The sequence below is a fragment of the Dermacentor silvarum genome, chromosome 5 (assembly GCF_013339745.2).
Source record: "Dermacentor silvarum isolate Dsil-2018 chromosome 5, BIME_Dsil_1.4, whole genome shotgun sequence".
NCBI classification, from domain to species: domain Eukaryota; kingdom Metazoa; phylum Arthropoda; class Arachnida; order Ixodida; family Ixodidae; genus Dermacentor; species Dermacentor silvarum.
Window position 1 is genome coordinate 22,215,084 of NC_051158.1, and position 21,895 is coordinate 22,236,978.

Genomic DNA, 21,895 nt, shown 5'->3' on the forward strand with positions numbered 1-21,895 from the left:
TATATATATATATATATATATATATATATATATATATATATATATATATAGTCTGGAACACCGATCATGCCTTCTGTTACTGCCTATTGTTCAGATCCTGCGCGTAACCAACGCCACCTAGATATAGAATAAGGGCTAGCTGCGAGCCTATTCGAAAAGTTCTGACGTCACGAGGGAAGGCCGGCAGCTGATGCATATTGAAGTAGTAGACGTGGGCGACGCCTAGCACAGTGAACTTTGTTTTTAAATTACACTTTTTAAAATGAGCGTCATCTTTCGCATATACGCACGAAGCGCGAGGGCCTTCTGGCTTTTATTGCGATGGCAATTATATGGACACTTGAACCGGATTTCTGCCGTCGGCGTCGTCGTCGCCGTCGTCGTCGCCGTCGCCGTGACGTTCCCTATAGATAAAATCTTCGCCGCGCGCCGTATGCCCGAGAGGAAGCGTGCGGAGACGCGCGCTATCACGGAGAGCGAACGCACTCAATCTCCCACGCGCAAGCAAGGAAGCAGGAAGCCAGCGCCGGAGGGAGCAGGGGGGGGGGGGGGGGCGCACTTCTCTGCCAACAACCGCGCTCGTCGCTCGCTCGCACCGTCTCTTATCTCCACACGGCTCTGACCTTTAAGTGCATTCGCCGCTCAGTTTCCGTTGAAGCGATAGACCGCACGTACCTTCGCCCGCTGCGGCGTATGCTTGCTGCCAGCGTTTTGACAGTCGTTGTCTGCTGTCATTCAGTGTGATCTCTTCCTGTTTGTGCGCGCTCACACCACGCTTGTTCATTCAGTTCGTAATAGTCGGGCCACATTTTCCAACGCACGCTACACACGCAATGCTGCCCGGATCGGCAGTGCAGCGCTACAGGTGTGTCCCTTCGCACGCGCTGCCCACGGGAAGCGCTTCTCATCAACACCACCGTTTCACACGCGCCTTCTCGTGGTCATCGAGTCTCTCTTCATGTCGGTCTACTTACGCCGCAGCACACCTGCTTACTTAATCAGCTCATGTTTACTACAATTCATATTGCTACCAAAGCCGCTCAGCTTACTTCGTATGACATTGCTGTGTTGCTATCGCATTCATTGCTTCGCCCTTAGGGCGAAACTGTGACATTTTTTGTTATGTATGCATTCTTTTGTTCATTGTGTTCAGGTGTTAGCCAACTGCGATAGACTGTTGTAGTGCGGTCAGCAGTAATTTTCTTCCCTTCCTTTTTGTTTAACTATTATTTATTTACTTATCTATTCATTAAATAACCAACCAATTACTACTACTAGTACTACTACTGCTACTACTGCACAACCCGCCGCGGTAGCTCAGTCAGCTAAGGCGTTGCGCTGCTGAGCTCGAGATCGCGGGATCGAATCCCGGCCGCGGCGGCCGCATTTCGATGGAGGCGAAATGCAAAAACGCCCGTGCGCTTGCGTTGTAGTGCACGTTAAAGAACCCCAGGTGGTCAAAATTAATCCGGAGCCCTCCACTACGGCGTGCCTCATAATCAGAACTGGTTTTGGCACGTAAAACCCCAGAAAGAAGAAGAAGAAGAAGCTACCACTACACATGGTTATTGTAAGGATACTTTTCTGTTAGGCATATTTGTGACGCAGTGAAGCTTTATCACTATATAAGGTCGGCTTTGATAATTTTTTTTACAGTGTGAATACTTTTCTGGTTAACATGGTGCATAGCATGCCCGCTACGCTTTGCACTTTTGCCACGCGAAGGTCATTTTAATTTATTGCGATAGCAATTATATGGACACTCCAGGCGCATTTCTGCCGTCGGCGTGATGTTCCGTGTGAAGTCCGAGGGCGATAACATCGTCGCTGCGCGCCGTATGCTGTATCCTCCTAAGACCCCTTGTACATTGCACAGTGCCTTCGATATTTTTTTTTTCGGAATTCACTCGGAAGTGATTACGCAAAATATTCATTCTGCAGGTATGAAGGGTGGTGCATGCGTGGTTTACTCATATTCTGTGGTCAAAGAAGTGGTTTGCTCATATTCTGGTCATCCGCTTTCGCGAAATTTGACACTCGATTGATCTAGACCTCTGGGTCGTCCCAGACGGCCGAAAGCAACCTTGAGGTGTGTTTCGAAGTTACTGAGATTGCGTGAAAATTCCAGACGCAGCAGCAACGTGGCAATAAACTACACGCGTAGTTCCATCTTCATCTCGGCGTTTAAGCAATGAAATGCAGTTTTTACCATAGCAAACATGAGGAGATGATGGAGATAGGTATTTTTTTTTTCATGTACATGGAGACGCAGTTTATGGCATCTAAGCGTGGTACTTAAATTTAAAAAATTGTTTTTCGAGTTCATAGCATAACAGTAGACAATAAAAACCACCTTGAAGAGCGAATATATCGTATAGTTCTGTTCGGGTCTTAGGAGGGTATGTGCGACTGAAAGCGTGCGAGAGTAAGCTGACGATGTTGGCTCATTCTCGCGCGCGAAAGGGAGGAAAGCGGGAAGGAAGCGCGCCGTCTTCCGTCGCACGCAAGGCACCGGCGGAGGGGGAGGGGGGGGTTCTACTCCGGCGGCGGCTGCGTATGGTGCGGCCGCCCGGGCCCCATCTTGAAAGCAATCTGCGATGGGGACATAGTGCGCCGAGTGCCGATAGCTGCGTGTGCGCTGTGTTCTCGCCGCTTCGTTCGCGTTGGCGTGAGAGGCAGCACGAAGGTCAATTCGCTCGGTGCTGACGCAGCGCTTCCTCACGCCAGCGTTCTGACAGCGAGTGTGCGCGGTCAACGAGTGAGATGTGTTCATGTTTGCTTGTGCGCGCGTGACCCCGTTCTTGTTAGTTTAGTTAGTAAGCGAATGTTTTCAAGTTTATATGATATAAAACTATACTTTCCTTACTTAGTATAGCTGTATGCTAATTTGCTATCGCAATTGATGCTTCGCCCTTCGGGCGAAGCTGCGACTTTTTACTGCACCAATGTGGTGAGCACACTTTGAGCGTGTATGTTGTGCTGGGAAGGTTTACCACTCGGAAATCAGGTTTGTCTCTTTATTAGATTTTTTTTTCTAGAGAAACAGTGCAGGAATTATGAGGAGATGAAAACATAACTTACCTAAGTAGTTCACTTTACATTACATAACAGTTAACTTGTACTGCATCTTTTAAGAAGATTGGCGTACAGTGCAACAGTATACACATTTAAGAAAGCTGGTGGCGGGGGGGGGGGGGTTCTTGTTGTAGACCGTGTGTCTGTTTAAGTAATTCACCGACCATTATGAGTGTCCACACCTCCCACTAAAAACACCTTTAGGTTTTCTGTTGTGTAAAAATGATTTCTCTCTCTCGCATTGCAGAAAGTTGTCCTTGACAGTATCCACAAGGAAGACCCCAGCTATACTGGTGACGGCTACGTCAGGTACAGATCACCTTTCATTTCCGTTCTGATTTGAAGTTCGCTACCCCCTTCCGAACCGCTTGCAATGAAATGAAGCAGATATTAGTTTGCATGTCAAGTGTGGTTGTGCTGATGTATCACGCTATATTTTTACTATAATTTATTATGACTTACGACCTCTCTGCTATGACATTATTACTTCTTCTACTTTCCCACATCTGATGCTGTGTTCATTCAAATATTTCCTGTATTGTTTGTACAATGCTGCATACTATTTTTATACTTCTTTCCAAAAACTGCTTCTTGAATTTTGTACTGTACCTTGGTTTTTCTTTCTTTTTTTCTTACATTCAGTATTTTATTTTGTATGTTCATTACCCCTCCTGCTTGGGCTTCAGCAAGGCCTGCAGTATTTCAAAAATAAATAATAAATAAATGAGCCCTTTGCGTATACATTCGCGTACACTTATCTTGTTAAGGTTGCAGCTTTGCACCCAGAAATAAGTGCAAGACATTTCCGTACATAAATGGTAGTTGCCCATTCCTGTTATGTTTATACTTTGTGTATGTATGTGTTATTATGTATGTGAATTGTGCACGTTGTCTACCTATTTCATAAAAATTGCACAATTATTTTTTTCACTGCGCAGGGTATTTTTTTTCTTCTTTTCTGATATCTCTGTCATTATTCTGTAACCTGTTTCATGTTGGTAGCTCTGTTTGTACTTACATGAGCATCTATGGACATTCTACAGTGAAAAAAAATAAAAAATAAGAGGCCCGGCAGCTGTTGCTGGCAGCGTCCAACTGGCCTTAACATTTTTTTGCAGTAGACTGTACATTCCTATAAGGAAGAAGAAAGTTCTGCTGACATTAGTGACATTTCAGACACACTTTTAACTATATTTAAAAGCTTTATGGGCTTCTCAAAAATAGCTAAGCCGTTATTTGTTTGAAAACTTTTACTGCTGCGCTTCTCTAGTATTGAATGGTTGATAGTTGGGAGAGCCACATAGCTCATAAGCTGTGTTTGCATTGTTTGTCAAGCTACCAGATATTTTATAAAATCAAGTCCTTTTCTGTGCCCTTTCTTTTTCTACATCATTTAGATAGTACACATTGTACCTAAGCTTGTCTATTTGCATCTTCTGCTATGTACTTATGCCCTAGCGAGCCTTTAGTGTACTCAAATGAATGAATGAGGTTCCCGAAGCTTTACTGCTACTGTAACAGATGCACTTTCTTTTTTGTCTCTTCACATTGCAGCCTGGCTGTTATTTATGCTGTTTTCGCCATCTCCAACTGGCTGGCACCATCGGTGATCAGCTTTCTCGGCCCCAAGTACACAATGCTCTTTGGTGCCGTCACGTATAAGTACGCATGCTTTCTGGTTTATTTTACCATTCGCTCTTTTGCTGCTTTTTCTTTTAGATTGATATGGCCATAGCCTTCTACTGCAGTGTCCTAAACGTGTTATATTGCAAGGCTCGATGTCACACTTGATATTGGCTTGATGTTTTTTCACCCGCGCAATACTACACTGCCGGAATTCCCTATAGCCGGGAACATTTATTCACCTCCTGAATATGAGTTATCAGTTGCACTTGCTAGCGACGAGTGTTGAGGTTTGCTCGCTATTCGTTATGCAGGTGAATCTCAATATAGCGAGCACTGACATAACAAATTATCGGATATAACAAAGTGTATGTAAAAGTTTTTTCATTGATACTAGCGTGTGAGGAATATATGCTTATAATGAATACTGGATACAATAAAGGTACTTTTGTTTTTTGATACTACTTTGTTACAGTGAGGTTTATTGTAGTATCTGCTCTTCACTAATGTTTAGATGTCCTAGTTTTGTTTACTCTAAGCCATCCACATTTCACGTATTATTTTTAATTGTTTTTTTTTTCTTTCAGCAGTGTGTTTCCATCTCCTGAAATATCCCTTTCCATAGGGCTGCAGTTTGCACAAATAAATTATGAAATATAAATGTAACGCTCTAGTTTAGTTTTTTTGAAAGCTGTGACATTTTAAAGCGAAGCTTTCTTTGCGAACCCTCTCGGTCTTTCTCGACCATGGCTGCTGGGTGCTGCTGCTGCCGTCTTCGCAAATACCACAAAAAATTCGGCAGAGCGTCCGTGTGGGAATGCAAAAGCATTATACCGTTCGTAGACCTCGGAACGTCACAAACGCGTTCATTTTATACACTCATGACATCGCGCCACCTGCTCCTCAACGGCTGCGCCGTTACGTGCCCAATGACGCATGCACTAGGCCACGCGTTTAGTCATCCAGATAGCTACGACGTGACGTGCGCAGTGACGCACGCACTAGGCACACCTTTAGTCAGCCCAAACCGTAGGGCCGCCGTGGCGTCGGAGATGCATGCTCGTCTCGCACCACGGAGGCCCGGGTTCGATTCCCACCCAGACACCAAAACGTACCAAATTTCATTTTCGAAGCCATGAATTTACTTTGTTTACAGGAACCTCCCTGAGAAATTTGAAATCAATCCAAGAATTTCGGATTGACGTTTCTAACGGGGCATATAATGCAGAGTTTTAGAATAGGGGCCCCAAACGTTTTGGGGCCCCAAAGAAATAGCGTCGACACCACTGCGCATGCGCGAGACGCAAACTGCGTTTGGGTTTTGCGATGGGCACGCTATTTCACCGATTCAGCAGGGGGAGCCCCAAAAGCTTTGCGTCAACAAACATGGTGGCACCCATCGAAGCAACGGCTCTCCGAGTACCAAACTGGGCTAGATTCGTGGTAACGCGTGAAGTTCGTAAGCTAGGACAAGTGACTGCGGTTATCACTTTCTCTCAACTAACGTGTGTTATGATGATTGATTCATTAGACGCCGCTGATTCCCAATTCGATTGTCGATTTCATGGCTTGTAGGCCTAACGTGGATTAGCTTGGCTGGTGAAGGCACGTAAAGCTGGTTACTCAAAATTAAGGGCAACAACAACCTCTCGATTGTAATTAAACGCAAAACCACGAAAGTCAAAATTACTCTTCTTATCATAAAGTGGTATAGCTTATTTTAATATTTATGATAGTTTTTCTTTGACACCGTAGTGGTGCTGCAAGCACAAGACGCTATTCGCAAATGCAAAGCCCTATTCTAAAACTCTTCACAATGCTAACACCCGCAAAGCTCTTTAGGGCCCCAAACTTTTGAGGCCCCTATTCTAAAACTCTCTAATGCTTTTGCATTAAAAAAAATTTCATTATGTGCCTGATGATATATGAGATTAGAACCTTGGTGCCCCAGCACAGCAGCCTGGTGCTCTAACCATTAGATCACAATTGCACGTATACTTGTAACATGATGACACCCACTAGCTATTTGAGATGACCGCCACGTATGTCATGTTGCGTAGCATGGGTGCGCAAGAGCGCATGTGCACGTGCCGGCTTCCTTTACACCAAAGACACATGAAGAAAATGGGCAAATTTATAGCATTTGATTAACTGCTTCACGAAAGTTTTCTTCACGTTGATTCCAAGAGGTGCATCGGATCTACATTTTCTTTTTTTTTTTTCTGGCCGTGATTATATCGCAACTTGTGTTTGTCTTTTACAGCATATTTGTAATCCAGTTCCTGTTTCCTGTAACTTGGGGTTTATATGCTGCGTCTGTTCTCATTGGTCTGGGTGCTGCAAGTAAGTACTTTTCTTTATTTTGGCTGGCTGTTCTTGTATGCCGGCAGGTGGAACAAGTGTACAATGTGTTAGTACAATGTGTTTTGCAGATTAGGTAATCATGCAGTGACAAATGTAACTGAGTTCAACATATGCACTTCTCTCTTGAGACCTTAGTAGATTCCTTGAAGCTCTGATACTTTTAGTATGCAAGATGTTGGAGAATATGTAGAATTTGTTCCTCCTTGGTCTTTTTTTTGTTTTGTTTTTTTAGCACAACTTTAGTTCATTGGCAGTTTTAAAGATTGACTCGTTATGAAGTGTGTTAACTGTCTTTCAAGACACCTGCACAATTTAAAATACTCGTTGCAGTATAACATCTTAGCAGAATATAACTAGGTGTAGCACTGGACGTCTCTTGTGAGAAGCAGCCGTCGTAAGGCTTTCCTAAACTTCTTGTGTTTGTTTTTAAACCTTTCCATTTTCTCGTATATTCGAGTGCATGTGTTTCTGCTGTGCCAGCTGCATTGCGTCGTAAATATAACTTACATGGCACGTACTTTATCATTACAGTGTGTTATTTTTCTTACAGTGATCTCACTGTTATCACTTCTTTGTTGGGCACAGCACTCGTGTGCATGCTACCTTTGCTACATGAAACCGCTTGTTGATTGTATTAAGATTCTGGCATTCACTGGTCATCGTTCTCAAATAACAACATTTTATGTGAAATGTGTTATGTGAAACATGCTCTTGCTGACAAAACGAATGTGGCCTTTTGTCTCCTTATACACTCCTGCATACTCATATTAACAAATGTTGCACTTTTGTCCTGATCTATCTCTTTGTGACATTCTGTAGAATGTGCTTATCTGCAGTGACTTTCATTGTTGTTTAAATAACTTTAAAACAATATTTTGCATCTATTGTTTTTTTTTCTTCTTACTCCATTTTTATACCGAGGTTATATTTTTATTCATGTCATTCAATAAAGCACTTGGAATGTCTTGCTTGCCTGGTCCACCTGCAAAAAAAGAATTAAAACATTTTTTTAATTATATCTTCAGTTCAATGTACACCTCGCCATAAAATTACACCTGAGCTGGTTTCATTGCCTCTTGGCAAGTAAATGTCCAGATGGATAAGGAAAACAATGATTGCAAGTGTTATATGGAAGTGGTGCAGAGCAAAAAAAAAAGTTTATATTTTAGCGAAACACAACTAGAAGCAATGCAGGAATGCATCCGAAGTCTTCATTAAAAATTGTCACAATAAAAACGCAGGTTTCCTATATTGTTGTTGCGTCATGTACCCGGCGTTAATCGCCAGGCATGAATTATAAAGTTCTTCTTCTTTGCATGCAGTGATATGGACAGGCCAAGGGAACTTTTTAACCATCAACTCTGACAGCACCACCATGTCTCGGAATAGCGGCATTTTCTGGGCCATGCTGCAGTGCAGGTTAGGCAACAATGATGCATTTAAACTCGCCTATGCATCGCTTACTGTTACGCCGTCTGTTCTACTGCATTTTGTTGCCCAGTAGAATTTCTCATTGTTTCACGTTGCTGCTCTAGAATTAAGGATGCTAGGTCAAGCTGTAGTATTTTTAAGTTATGCCTAAACAATAACAAAACAGCCACTCCACTCTTGTCATGACAGGAATCTTGGTATGCCAGAAGAAGTGAAAAAAAAATAACAATAATAAAAAAAAAACAATAAACACCAGGTGCCACCATCACCCTGTAGTTTCCACACTAGTTCACCATGACCATAGCCATGGCGTGACATCGTGGATTTTCAGAGCATCTGGCCCTGGTTTAGTAAATTGCCTAATGGTAAAGGACGACTACATTACCTTGCAATTTAACCAGAGACTCAACCCTGCGAGTTTCAAGGAGTTTTCTTGCACCAGAATGGCCCGAATATGAGAAAATACTTCGCAGTACTTTTAACTGGGCTTGTTGGTGCATATTCAGTAATGTAAAGAAAATAATTACAAAGGGTTATCAGGTGCTGAGGTGTTGGCGTAAAATTTAAGAAAGGGAAGCTTGACCTTCACTTTTTTTTTTAGTAATAAACAATGTTCTCTTGACAAATTAATGAAAATAGCATTTTGAAAACATATATTACCTGATTGAATGCTTCTCTTTAGTTCCCTTTTAACCTGTGTCATTTAGTTCGATGTGCCTTCTTAGAACTTAATATGTGACAACACGAATATGGACTTACAAATCGAGCACCGCTTTAAGATATCACTTATTGCTGCCACAAATTTGCCCATACTTTTGCACCGAGCCCTTGGTGCTATTCGTGTATCACTGCTCAAGAAAGGAGCTGCCTTATTTGAAAGAAAGATAGATGGTGCACCGGGGGTACGTTTGCTGTGTGCTACCTTTGTGTAAGTACTCCTCAAAAATTTCATTTCACGGCTGCCTTGGCTTATGCTAAGAATATTGTCTTACTACAATAATTTGTGCGTAAGCATCTTCTACAGTGCTTCACAAAACCTTGCAGGCAATGTGCTGCGGTTTTATGTCATATCTGCATGCTAACCACAAGGTCCATGCGGCGTCTGCTTAGGTTCCGTTTAACCCTTTATCGACGAATGTTGCCTACAGGCAACATCCCAGAAAAGCTTTTTTTTTTTTCTTGCAGAGTTTTGGTATTCATTACGAAGTTTTTGGCTAATCGTCTTCGGCCAACACTGAATTGCAGGCAGCAAGCATCATTTGTTGGTTTAGAGCAGGGACACGGGATAAGGAACGGGACAATTGGCTAATGACTCGCTTTCTTTTGAAAGCACGGTCAGACGAGACCGACCAGAGCAAGATCTCCATTGGCAGTGGTGTCTCAGACGTGTTCTAAGGAAAATGAAATGTTCACCTATGGTTCTGATTGGACTAGAGTTGTCTGTACAAATTCTAAATGAAGCAATAGATGGCTTGGGGTGAAGCCTACTACCACTTTTCTGCTTGGTGTTTGCCCCCTATTGCTCGAAAAAGTTTCCGCAAACTATTTTTACTTTTCGTCGATTATGCTTATTCTTGATGTGTTTTGGACATTTAGATCGAAAATAAACATTTCTTGGGAATATTTATATGTGCAGTCATTAAAGGATCAAAGGCCGCTGATAAGAAAATTAGACGATTACTAGCCTTGAAACTTTGCCAAAATTACTTCAATAGTATACAGGGGAATCTTCGTGATACGATCTTCACGGGAACCGGAAAATAAAGCGTATCATTCGAAAATCGTATCATCCAACGTATTATCCAACCAAATCGTATTATTGGGAAAAGGAAAAAAAAACTTATCATCCCGAAATACTGTATTACGCCAGAATCGTATCAACGAGGTTCCACTTATAGCCGAATTTAGCCAAAATGAAATTTTGTTGCAGTTTGTCGCAAACACTCCAAATGTGTTTGTACATGCCATCACCTCCATTAATAAAGTCAACTGTCCGCTGCGAATAAACCTAGTTGCAAGTGATGCTCTTTCCTGTCCTATCATTTTTTTTTCTTTCACAGTCGTTTCGCATAATTTACACCATAGCAAAGTAGCGTTTTGTTATACTGTCTTTTTTTCCCTCCACAATGTGTACTTGTTCTAAACAAACAAGGGGAGACAGAGATGGATGGCATAAGTCAGATTTTTCTGCACCTTACACAGCTTACTTACACAGAATCTTCTACAATGCTTCTTCATTGTTCCTTGTTCTTCACAGCCAACTCATACTTCACAAGTGCACCCGGAGGCTTCTGTGTCCTTCACCTAATACAACTCGTAGCATGTATAATAGAAACAATAGAAAACTAATGTAGGAGTGACTGTAAGCTGTTGCTTGTTGTGGACACAGTCGGAGAGTGGTGCACAGACTTTTGGCGTTCACCGAGCACTTTCCAACCAAGGTCTGATGACGTGGTCTATTCTCGCATATTTTTTTTCTTTACTTGCCTATGTTGAGGATTTTAATGATGTACAAATAACTTACACAAAGTGTCTCCTTCTGCCTTTTTTTACTCTGTTTTAGTCTTATCTGGGGCAACATATTTGTCTACATCCAATTCCAAGGTCGCGACCAAGTCGACCGGCATAGCCGCTTAACGGTCTACGGCGCCCTGACGGGCATCGGCATTCTCGGCATGTTGCTGCTGCTGTTGCTCAGAGGGGGTGGAATTCCTCGGCGCCAAAACAGCCAAAGTGAAACGTAAGCTGATCCTTATCGTGTCACCTGTCAACATCTGCGTATTCCTTTTTTTCATTATCTTTTTGCTATTGCCTTCGCCTTTTGTGCTTTTTCAGGGAAGAGAAAAGCGGTCCCTCGTCACAAGTTGATGTCAGACAACTGAATGCGCAGTCGGGCTTCATGGATGCATTGTGTACGTATCACATGGATTGCATAAGAAAATGAATGCCCGCTCATAAGTTCATATTCAGCAGTTATTATTTATATCCACAGCTTCATAAATGCACGCAGCCAAAGTGCCAGCATCAAGATTCTTAAAAAAGCACCTATTAGTCCAGCATTGGATGTAAGGCAACATTAGTCATGAAATAATATGGCGTAAATAATGTGGCGTAATAATGTGGGTAAATTACAATACAGTTGAACCTCGTTATAACGAAGTCGGATCTGACATGAAAATACCTTCGCTATATCCGATATTCGTTATAAGCATGTATGTTTGCAACACACTGATCTTGGCAAGAAAATTCGTATTTACTTCGTTATATCCGTGTTCGTTATACCGAGGTTTGACTGTATACAAAACGCCTGTGTGGCTATGTCAAGTTCACACTCGGAGGCAACATTTATAGATGGCTGTTATCAGTCATGCCTGGCCAGTTGTGATGTAAGGCTAATTCACTGTAAATACTATAATGCCCCTTGCCATTACCCATCCATGACACATTGTGCACCCATTTTTCTCGCAAAATATCAGTTTTGCAAGATACACCAAGAGATTAGCCAGCCCTGCAAAATACTCGCAGGACACTCAGCACCACAGCTTTACCATTCACATAAACTACAGTAGCCATGCACGGCATTTTACTGTTCACTTATCTATGTCCTTTACATAAATGCACTTCTTCCAGTGATGCGCGGCAAGTGCACGTTGCTGGCATACATTACAAAGCGTGTCATTTTTCAGTGACTCTCAGTAATTGTTCGTACTCTGTTCATGAACCTATCAAGTGACGATTTCTTTTCCTACGTCCCCAGGGTTTGGCATGTCGTCTGTCTTGCCAAGTAGAGATTCTCAATAAATAAATAAAGTATGCAACCAATGGTGGGTTCCGAACCCAATTGCCCAGCACAGCACTCCGATGCTCTAAGCATTAGGCCATAGACACATCCCCAGAAAGACAGAATAACATCTAATAACGGCATACCAGGTTCCCTCATGCAAGCTCATGCTTTGAGATGCTTGGCGCACGAGTCACGTCGCATAGCAACATGCTCCAATAGCTAACCCTCAAGATGGAAGTTTTACGCTGAAAAAGAACGCTCATGTAGCCACGCTGCGATTCGTGTTTAGCCACATTTGGTGAAACTGGATTCTGCAGCTTCGGCAGGACAGAACTGGCTGGAGTTGAGGAGCCACGTTTATAGTGAAGCTTTCGGTGTGGTGGTCTGAAGGCTTAGGTGTTACAAGCGACGGTGGCATTGTGTCAAGTGTCCGGCGTCGAAATCTGCTGCTCGTCTCTTTTTGTGATGTACCATTTCGTCTTGCTGGATCACTGTGGCTTCGCTTACACCGACCCCAAAGAGCATGGAATCTGCATTTATCTTCTTTTTTTTTACACAGGAAAATCGTCTGCTTACCCTGCTTTGACAAATTACGTTCACTGGGCAATCATACAGAGTGACAGACAATGAAGCCAAAAAAAGCATAGGGGAATTTAATTGTTATGTTTAATTGAAATGTAGAAATACTAACGCAAATGAAGATGAAAGTGATCAAACAGATCTGAATTTTGCAGTATAGCTGGAATGACATGACAGGATAGACGTTGCAAGAAGCACACTATCTGTCAGTAAAGTAACAAATTTCATGGCAACGTGTAACAAAAAGAAAAAATTATTAGTGCGCTTTGTGCTTGCTTATATATTTAAATGATTACAGTTGTGAATCGTGAATAATAAAAAAATGGAGGGTGGCTGAATGCTATTGCAGCATGTTTTAGTGATTGGACAGGGTTTAATGCACTGCCGGACGAGTCTGCGTAGCTTGCAAGTGTGTGTAACAGTGCTCAAAACAACTAAGTTTCAAGTGTTCTTCTATAGCAGATTGCTGTTAACCAGTCCATGTCTCCCTGCAGTGCAGTCAGTGAAGCTTATGAAGACGGGGAAGATGCTCATACTCAGCGTTGCATTCTTTTATACGGGTGAGTCTCTTCTTATCTACCGTGAGGTGTTTGTGGAACTCGCATTAACTATTGCACATGTGAGGATCTGTAGACCATTTAGGGTCCCATAGATATTCATAGGGGCTGTGAGGCCATTGCGCATTTTTAGCCCTCCTCTTCATGTTCAGATGATGAAGCCAAACGGACATATTTACCCAGCCATGTCAATACATCGTCATTACCATTATCATTTTGATCAGAATGGTACAGGACGGTGGCACTGATATTAAAGGGAACATTTGATTTGCATTCAGGACCCTTCCTTGTCCAATATTATGGCGGACGTTAAAAAAAATAATGCAAAGCATGTTGTTGGAATGAAATTCGAACTCTCGCATCTGCCGTAATCATTACTTCTATCTATTACCTATTATAAAATTTTCATGTTAAACTATGGATGTGTAAACGTCAAAATTTTTTGAATAACAAATCAAATATCGCCCTATTCCATTCTGTCTTTGAATTATATAATCGCTATACATAAATACAAATATTTATAATTGCTAACTGTGCGCATTGAAGTATAAAATCGGAGCAAAAGTGCAATAAATGTAATTCCTGCAGCCATAGTAGACATATAAAATATGCAATCTTTCGTAGTGGAGCATGCTACATCGCTCAGGAAGTCAGACTTTTCTAGCTAAACCACCATCATTTGCACTCGCCAACAAGTCCTGAGTATGCAAATAAACTGCTCATTTGCTCCTAAGGTTTCATTTATGCCTTTAGTAAAGAATGTTTCATAACGTGCAATGTATTGGAAGAAAATTGATGACGTTGTGAATATACTAGGGCATGACGATCGTTTTATATTAACGTGAAAACAGCTGTTCATGTTTTCAAAAGCTATTTGAAAAGTATTCGATAAGCTTCTGGCACCAGTTGATTTATATTCGTTCGATTTGGTCTCGAAAGTTAACTCTTTGTGCAACCCTTTATTGGACCAGTGTGCATGCCACAAACATGGATTGGTGAGTCAGAAAAGTGAGCTGATGGAAGCATTCTCAAATGTTTCTTTTGTATGTATCAATACAATGAGCTCAGCATGTGGTAATTAGTTGCAGGACCTTCTTCACCTCCAACCTTATCCTTGAAGAAGCAGGTGCTATCCTCCTTGTCCCATCATACCTTTAACACAATAGCTTTCTAATGCACTCAGTACTTCAAAACAACAAAGCTAGTATATGATATCATAAGAAGCCAACAAACAACGACACCAAGAACAACATAGGGGAAATTACTTGTACCTATTAATTGAATTAAAGAAATGATAAGTAAATGGAAATGAAAATGGATGAAACAACAACTGTGCGCAGGTGGGGAACGAACCCACGTCTTCGCATTACGCGTGCGGACACCTATGTTGTCCTTGGTGTCATTGTTAGTTGGCTTCTTATGATATGATAATAAAAATCGGGCCCCTCCGTTCCCTTTCTTCTCGTTCATTACATAATGAGGGCTCGAATCCGGCAATATTGATGCCTTCAGGTAGCATATGTGGGTTTATTGACCAGTATCCATAACCCAAAAAGATCACGTGCTTGTGACGGCTGCGGCAGAAAGGATGTTCCACATCTGCCGCCTAGGTTTGTGAGTGGTGGCGCTGGCTAACACTCCCAGGGTTAGTTCTAGTTGTAAAACATAAATACCCCAGAAAGTGGATGGGAAAACGGATCCGCGGTAGCTCAATGGTGAGAGCATCGCATCCGTAATGCGAAGACGTGGGTTCGTTCCCCACCTGCGGACAGTTGTTTTTTCATCCACTTTAATTTCTGTTAATTTATCATTTTCTTTAATTCAATTAGTAAGTACAAGTGATTTCCCCTATGTTGTCCTTGGTGTCATTGTTTGTTCGCTTCTTATGATATGATAATAAAAATCGGGACCCACGGTTCCCTTTCTTCTCGTTCAAAGCTAATATATGGTAAGTTCCTGTATGGGGCTTAATCCGACTGAGTCGATTCATATGTTTGATGTAGGAGCTTTTTACACAGTGCAACAGATAAACATGAAGGAGCAGATATGACTCGCACAGCATCTGTATCCATCCTAAATGCTCCATTGTGTTCAGACACATACGATCCTGGAGATCTCTTAGAAGGGCCTTTGTCCTGCAGTGGACTTAACGAAGGATAATGATGATGATGCCTGTAATTTATTTTCAAGTAGGAATAGCATGAGTTAGCCACACCGTTGGCAGGTAAATCTGCACTTGAATCGGCACTAGTACATAGGTTCTTAATGAACTGTTCAGATGTAGCAATCTTTTTCTTAGTTTTTGACATGGAAACTTGGTTTAACTGCATGCACATATCTGTGAAACAGTTCTAAATGGTATCGGTTTGTCTCTCACATTACTCGTTTGCCTTGCTGCCACACGATAGCCAAAAAAGAAAATGTTTTGCAGGACTGGAGCTGTCATTCTTCAGTGGTGTCTATGGGTCATGCCTTGGCTTCACAAAAAGCTTTGGCAAGGACTCTTCCAAGTTCCTTGGCATCAACGGTCTTCTCATTGGTGCTGGTGAAATCACAGGTAGGAGTGCAGTAGGGTTCTTTCAGGGGAACTACCATTTGCGACCAACTCTCCTGCCTTCATCAGATGATCTGTAACATTATTTCACACCTGGTTCATTTTACTGTTCAGTTGAAATCACACAAAGTGAGGAGAGCGATATATATCCTGATATATCTCTCGGTAAAATAAGTTGCTAGTTTAAAAGCAAACAAACCACCTCAGTTCTGTGACGTCGTTAAAGTGGGCAACAAAAGGACTACCCAACGGGTGCCAGCATGTCACATGAGAGTGGGACCCCTTGAACTGCACAGCCGGCTTATGATCTTACAGCAAATTTGGGAGCAGCTTCTCCCCGGTCAAAGTGCACTGTCGAACGTGCAGGTGTTTATGTGCAGGTCCAAGCATTTCTGTTGAATTGGTATTTTGTGTGGAACAGTTATTTTTACTATAAAGCTGATTGATTGATTGACTGATTGATTGATTGACTGACTGATTGATTGATTCACTCATTCATTCATTCATTCATTCCATTCTGCTCAGGTGGGCTTCTTTTCAGCATTCTGGGCAAGCAGACAAACAAGGCTGGCAGGGACCCCATCATTCTCCTTGGTTACATTGTGCACGTCGTTGCCTTCTACACCATTTTTGTAAACCTGCCAGCAAACTCGCCGCTGGGACCCACTTCAGATCCTGCCTACATCACGAGCAAGTGCGTTTTGGCAAAGCAACACTACTCACAAATCCGTCGTCCTCACTTTAAAGACAATGGAATGCTTTTCTGTAGTATAGTGCAACTAGAGCAAGCAAGGCGAGAGAAAAGACTGGGACACACTAACACTAATTAGTACCGATGGTTTGCTGCGCATGACCAATATACCGATTGCATGTATTCTATTTCTGTCATCCTCCATGTTCTAATTATACCGTGCTATATACAGAATGCCATACCAAGAAGCCCATCAGTCACTCTTTCGGAATGGAGTGCTGGCGACACCTTCATGTGGGTGTAACTGAATGTTTCATATTTAACTCCATTTCCAAGGAGGATTTCCAAGGATGTTTACTCTTCTAGTACCGAATCGGGAGTAAATGTACTACATCATTGGGGTTATGCATATGTGCTTGGCATATTTGGCCTTTCATAAGCGCATTCAATGTATATGAAGTCCACATTGGACAGAACATTTGTTGAAAGTTATTGTTTGTGTGTTTTTCCTGCCTGCTAGTTCGTGTCTTTCCATGTGTGTTTAAACATGAAAAGTTTATGCCAGCAAGACAACACCTCATCAGTGTCATCATCAATACTAGGCTGTTTCTTTTCTCTGTTGATAAGCTTCCTGTGTTTAAACATGGCTCAATTTCTCTTTTCTTTCTTTTTTTTTAGTCTCTACCTTGCCTTCGTGGGTAGCTTCTTGCTTGGATTTGGTGACAGCTGCTACAATACCCAGGTGAGTGTTAAGGTGGCAATGCATGTAGCATTCATATTGCAAGTAGGTATAGTAACTTTCATTTGATTTTAATTTGTTTGCTGTGATTAATACAGTTAACTTTGTTCACAGTGATTATGAGAATAAAATATCTGAACAGTTTTACAACTTGCTGAATAATCTATAAAAGCAAAAACATCATCATAATCAAGAATTACTGATTAGAAATTAAAAAAAAAAAAAAAAAACAGCTGCCAGTTGCAGATTTATCTGTTGGCAGCTCATATACCTGTGGGACAATTGTTGAATGAATGAATACTTCGTACGGTGAGCGAATGCATAGCAAATTGACTTGTTTCAGTTTATCCTACAAGAGCAGCCTCTGCAAATACTATTTTCTTTAGCTACAAAACATTTGTGTTTATGAACACATCCTTAAACATGGCAGTTCTTTACTTTTATTGCCAGCCATTACGGCATGCTCTTCTAATAATTTCTGTCTCAAATTACTTTTCAGATCTATTCTATTCTTGGATTCGTCTACTCAGATAACAGTGCACCAGCATTTGCCATTTTCAAGTTTATCCAGGTAACTGGTGATGTATTCTCAATGTACCAGTTAGATATTCATGCTTTACAGTGTATAAAAAGTGTACCAGTCTATCTATAGTCATCTACAGTCATAGTGATGCCAATCTGGCTACTAGCAAAGCTTGCTATTGAAGACACAAAGCAGGTTTTTGTGATGAAAAGGGTTAAGCATTAAAAGCATTACTTTTCTTCACCCCAAAAAAGGCTGTGAAGTGACTGTTGCAAGATTGGCCTACATTTTCGTGCATCCTTTTCACTTCACACAGATTTTAATGTGTATTGCATTAGTGTACCAGGATCTAGAGTATAGAGTAGCTGTATGGGAAGATGGGTGGTGGTTTCAATGATGGATGTAAGTTCAAATAGTATTTGTCTAGTGAAAAAGTGTGCTGATGAATCTATTCATGTGAGTTCTAATGATGCCGACATGGCTGCAAGCTGAGTTAACAGAAGATACAAAGCAGGTGTGTGTATGCCGTGAAGGTTTGGCGGGATTGTTTAGCAGCATTCGAATGCCTTACCATGTTTTAATGTAGAAGGCTGTGAAATACATTACACTTGCATGCAAAGGCTAAAGGCTATCTCTGTGGTTATTTATTAATATACATACTCAGCATTTTTTCTGAATTCTTCTGTTCCAGGCTACAAATGGTCAAGTTCTTTTCTTGAAGCTCCGATTTTTTGTTTAGCCACTTCTTGCTATTTTTCTTTTTCTGTAGCTAGCACACTGTTTGAGTTTACGCCTATTGAGTGTTAAGGCCTAGGAAAAAAGTTGCATGTGCAGACTGTATTCTTCATGATTAAATTGTTCTTTAGCCCTAGAAAAAGAAAAAAAATGAATTCAAAGAAAGAAAGATATTCTTTGTTTGTGCTTGTTTATGTTAAAACCAGGTAGGTAGGGTTAAGTATGGCAGAGAAGCGTAAATTAACAAATGCTTGTGACGTGGCAGTATCTCAATAACTAGCTTAGCACCCGCCATAAATGGCAAAGTCGTGACAAAATTACTACAATGAGAGCGTTCGGGCATGTTTTTCGGAAGTCCCTGGTGTCTCGAAAATCTCAACTGCAATTTTTCTCCTTCTTTACTATCTCAATGCCAGTATAATGCCTCTTCTAAGTACATTGGTAGGGCCTCTTCACGACATTCACAAAAGCGCAGTGAAGAAGCATGCTTCCTCGTACAATGCGGTACAATCTTTGATTTATCTTTCGATGCCATAGGGAAAGCTGGCGAAATAAAGAAAAGAAGACATTAGTTCGTCATTTTACATTTTTTAGTAATTCGCTGAGAACTTGTCACCAATATCTCGTAACAACAGGCATCTGTTCTCTGCCTCATTGTATGGCAACCCTTGATGTAGTGAACATTCTTGTACACATTACTAATTCTTTTGTGTCTTCTTCTTTTCTTCTCTGTTTTTTTTTTTTTTCCTGCCTACAGGCGATAGCTGCCGCAATCGCCTTCTTCTACTCCAACTACCTGCTGCTGCCGTACCAGCTGCTAATCCTGGTGGTGTCGGCAACACTGGGCACGCTCTGTTTTTGGATCATAGAGTGGCAGACGTTCGTCGAGTCCCATTGCCATAAAAGCCACACCGTCTCCGACAGCAGTAGCACTGACGAGCCCTGTACGTAACGACCTAATTTTTGCATTACTCGAACTTGCATTCTGCCTATTATTGGGTGCGCACGTTTAGACTAATTGGCAACATTTTACATGTAGGGAGTGTCAAAGATGACGTGGTCCCTTGGTGTTAAGTAAAGGGTACAATAGGAAACTGAACGTACACATATTATGTGCATTGCATGATGTAAGAAGCAAGTGTAGAATGAGCTGGTGTGAAACATCCAAGAACTAATTGCAAAAGTAAGCTTCATAATAATTGGTCAGTAGGAATGAAAATGAACAAAGGTGCAGAGAGAAGCATGTGAAGAAAAGGCAACTACAGTTGACCAATATAGGGTTCAGGGTTGGAAGCGTGTCATCTAGGCTTGCACCAGAATGCAAGTGCGGTTGTATATAGTACTCGAAAAAATGCTGAATCTGAAGCAAACCACAGTATAGCTTGATAGTTTGATGGCCCAACACACGCAAGATGTCCAACATCTTGATAAAAAGCTATTTTCTTGTCTGTTATTTCTGCAATGTTGACCATCCTAAATTGATCGGGATTATCTCGCTCGGAAATCGCAAAATGTCGACAGTGGAGCCTATGTTAAAGGCATGTGTGTATACACTTGTACACTAGTCCAAAGTGTGTGCCAACAATCAACATTGCAGCGCTCAGGACATCAGAGCGCAGAAAGAAGTTTTTTTTTTTTTTTTAATACGCCCTTGCCTCCGTGTACAGCAGTGTTTTCCACGGTTCACACGCACAGTCTGTAGTAGGATTTCCTTCATGGCCCCCCCACGTTTTCAGCGTGCGGCGAATGCAGCGTGTTGTGCATTCCTTCGTCACAGCAGCGTCTTTTCGTTGTGCCCGTTTGAGCTATGAACATTTTGGCCACAGGTTATGGGCAGGACCTGCATGCTTTTGCGGAACAAGCTTCTCGTTAACTCGTAGCTTATAACCGTCCTTAGCTTTCCTGCTGCAAACCATAGTATTCATCCTTGCCTAGGAAATAGCTTTATCCTTTGTCCTACTTCACCTTTTCCTCTAACACAGGCCAGCATGCCACCAGCCTCTATGATAAAGCTTTTTCATTCCATCAGTTACATGCTGCGGCGTTATTCCTAAGCTTTGGAGGCCGGCTGCGGGGTGTGGATTGAGCAGGCCTCCCTGCAGGGGAAGTGAGGTCTAATGGTGGTACTACACTATTTATTGTCTTGATTGCACGGGCCTATGGATATCAATACTATGGAATGTTTGAGGTTCCTGTACTTCTGCATGGTATTTTGAAGGGGATATTTCGACCCTTTGATACGTAATGATTTAGAAAAAGACAGGGTCTTATTTAGCACGCTAGAGGCAGAATCGGTCATGCTTTGTTCTAGCCACGGCAAATTCTGCACATTTTATACAAAAAGTATGGAGGAGCCATTAAGTTTTTTCTTTGAATTTGTTGTTTGCATTGGTGCGCACGCAAGTATGAGCTATTCAAGTGTTCACACAAGTATGAGGAAGGCAAGATTTTGCGTTACTACACTAAGTAGTACATTAACAAGCACTATTGTGAAGCAGCCACAGTTAATGGGAGCAAAGAAAGTATCGGGCCACTAGTATACTTCATTCATTGGGAATGTCACGGGGATACTCTTCCTTATTTTACCATCTACAAAACTGCTGATGTAGAAAAAATTTCAGTGGAGGTTTCTTCTTAGTGCGAGCCGTCTTTGATTGACAGATCTGTCCAGTGTACTCCACAATGCTACACCACAATGGTTGCAACACGGAACATCATCAGTAAGGAGGTATGTTTTCAGAGATGTCGCTAAGAACTCCAGTCATTGCATAAAGCAGTATGGACTGCAGCGGCCTTAATGTTTTGAAAAAATTGAAGAAAGCGGAAATACTTTCTTTTTTTTTTAACCGCAACAACCCTTTGTGCACTTAGCCCATATGCCGATACATCACAATGGTGGTGAGGACACCTTGCAAGTTGGTAAGAATACAGACGGAGAGAGATATCTCGAGACTCGAACATTTATTTATTTATTTATTTATTTATTTATTTATTTATTTATTTAGTTAGTTAGTTAGTTAGTTAGTTAGTTAGTTAGTTAGTTAGTTAGTTAGTTAGTTAATTCATTTTTTTATTTATTTATACCCTCAAGTGCTGAGGCATTGTAGAGGGGTGTGGGTTACGTAACATAAAGAGGAGCAATAACAGAATGAAACACAGTATCTTATACAATATAAGCAGAAAATCATAAATACAAAACAAATATCTAATAAACTGAAGGCGTTGGCACATCTATGGAAA

At 41.6% G+C, this 21,895-nt stretch overlaps 1 protein-coding gene and 1 non-coding gene across 4 annotated transcripts in view; both read left to right on the forward strand.

Moving 5' to 3' along the window:
- Positions 1-21,895, forward strand: part of LOC119453052 (UNC93-like protein MFSD11) — a 52,763-nt gene that overhangs the window by 25,517 nt on the left and 5,351 nt on the right. For 2 of the 3 annotated variants that reach the window (XM_037715038.2, XM_037715037.1), the window contains exons 2-13: positions 3,323-3,384; positions 4,630-4,737; positions 6,962-7,041; positions 8,385-8,481; positions 11,057-11,233; positions 11,329-11,405; positions 13,351-13,416; positions 15,845-15,970; positions 16,493-16,661; positions 17,337-17,400; positions 17,897-17,968; positions 19,413-19,599. In XM_037715038.2, coding sequence (XP_037570966.1) covers positions 3,323-3,384; positions 4,630-4,737; positions 6,962-7,041; positions 8,385-8,481; positions 11,057-11,233; positions 11,329-11,405; positions 13,351-13,416; positions 15,845-15,970; positions 16,493-16,661; positions 17,337-17,400; positions 17,897-17,968; positions 19,413-19,599 — 1,285 coding nt within the window. Of the gene's footprint in view, positions 1-3,322; positions 3,385-4,629; positions 4,738-6,961; positions 7,042-8,384; positions 8,482-11,056; positions 11,234-11,328; positions 11,406-13,350; positions 13,417-15,844; positions 15,971-16,492; positions 16,662-17,336; positions 17,401-17,896; positions 17,969-19,412; positions 19,600-21,316; positions 21,384-21,895 lie in introns of all 3 variants that reach the window. The other variant, XM_049667493.1, reaches the window with a different exon arrangement.
- Trnat-cgu (transfer RNA threonine (anticodon CGU)) lies at positions 15,112-15,183 on the forward strand. The gene has a single exon. It is a non-coding gene; the product is annotated as a tRNA-Thr (tRNA).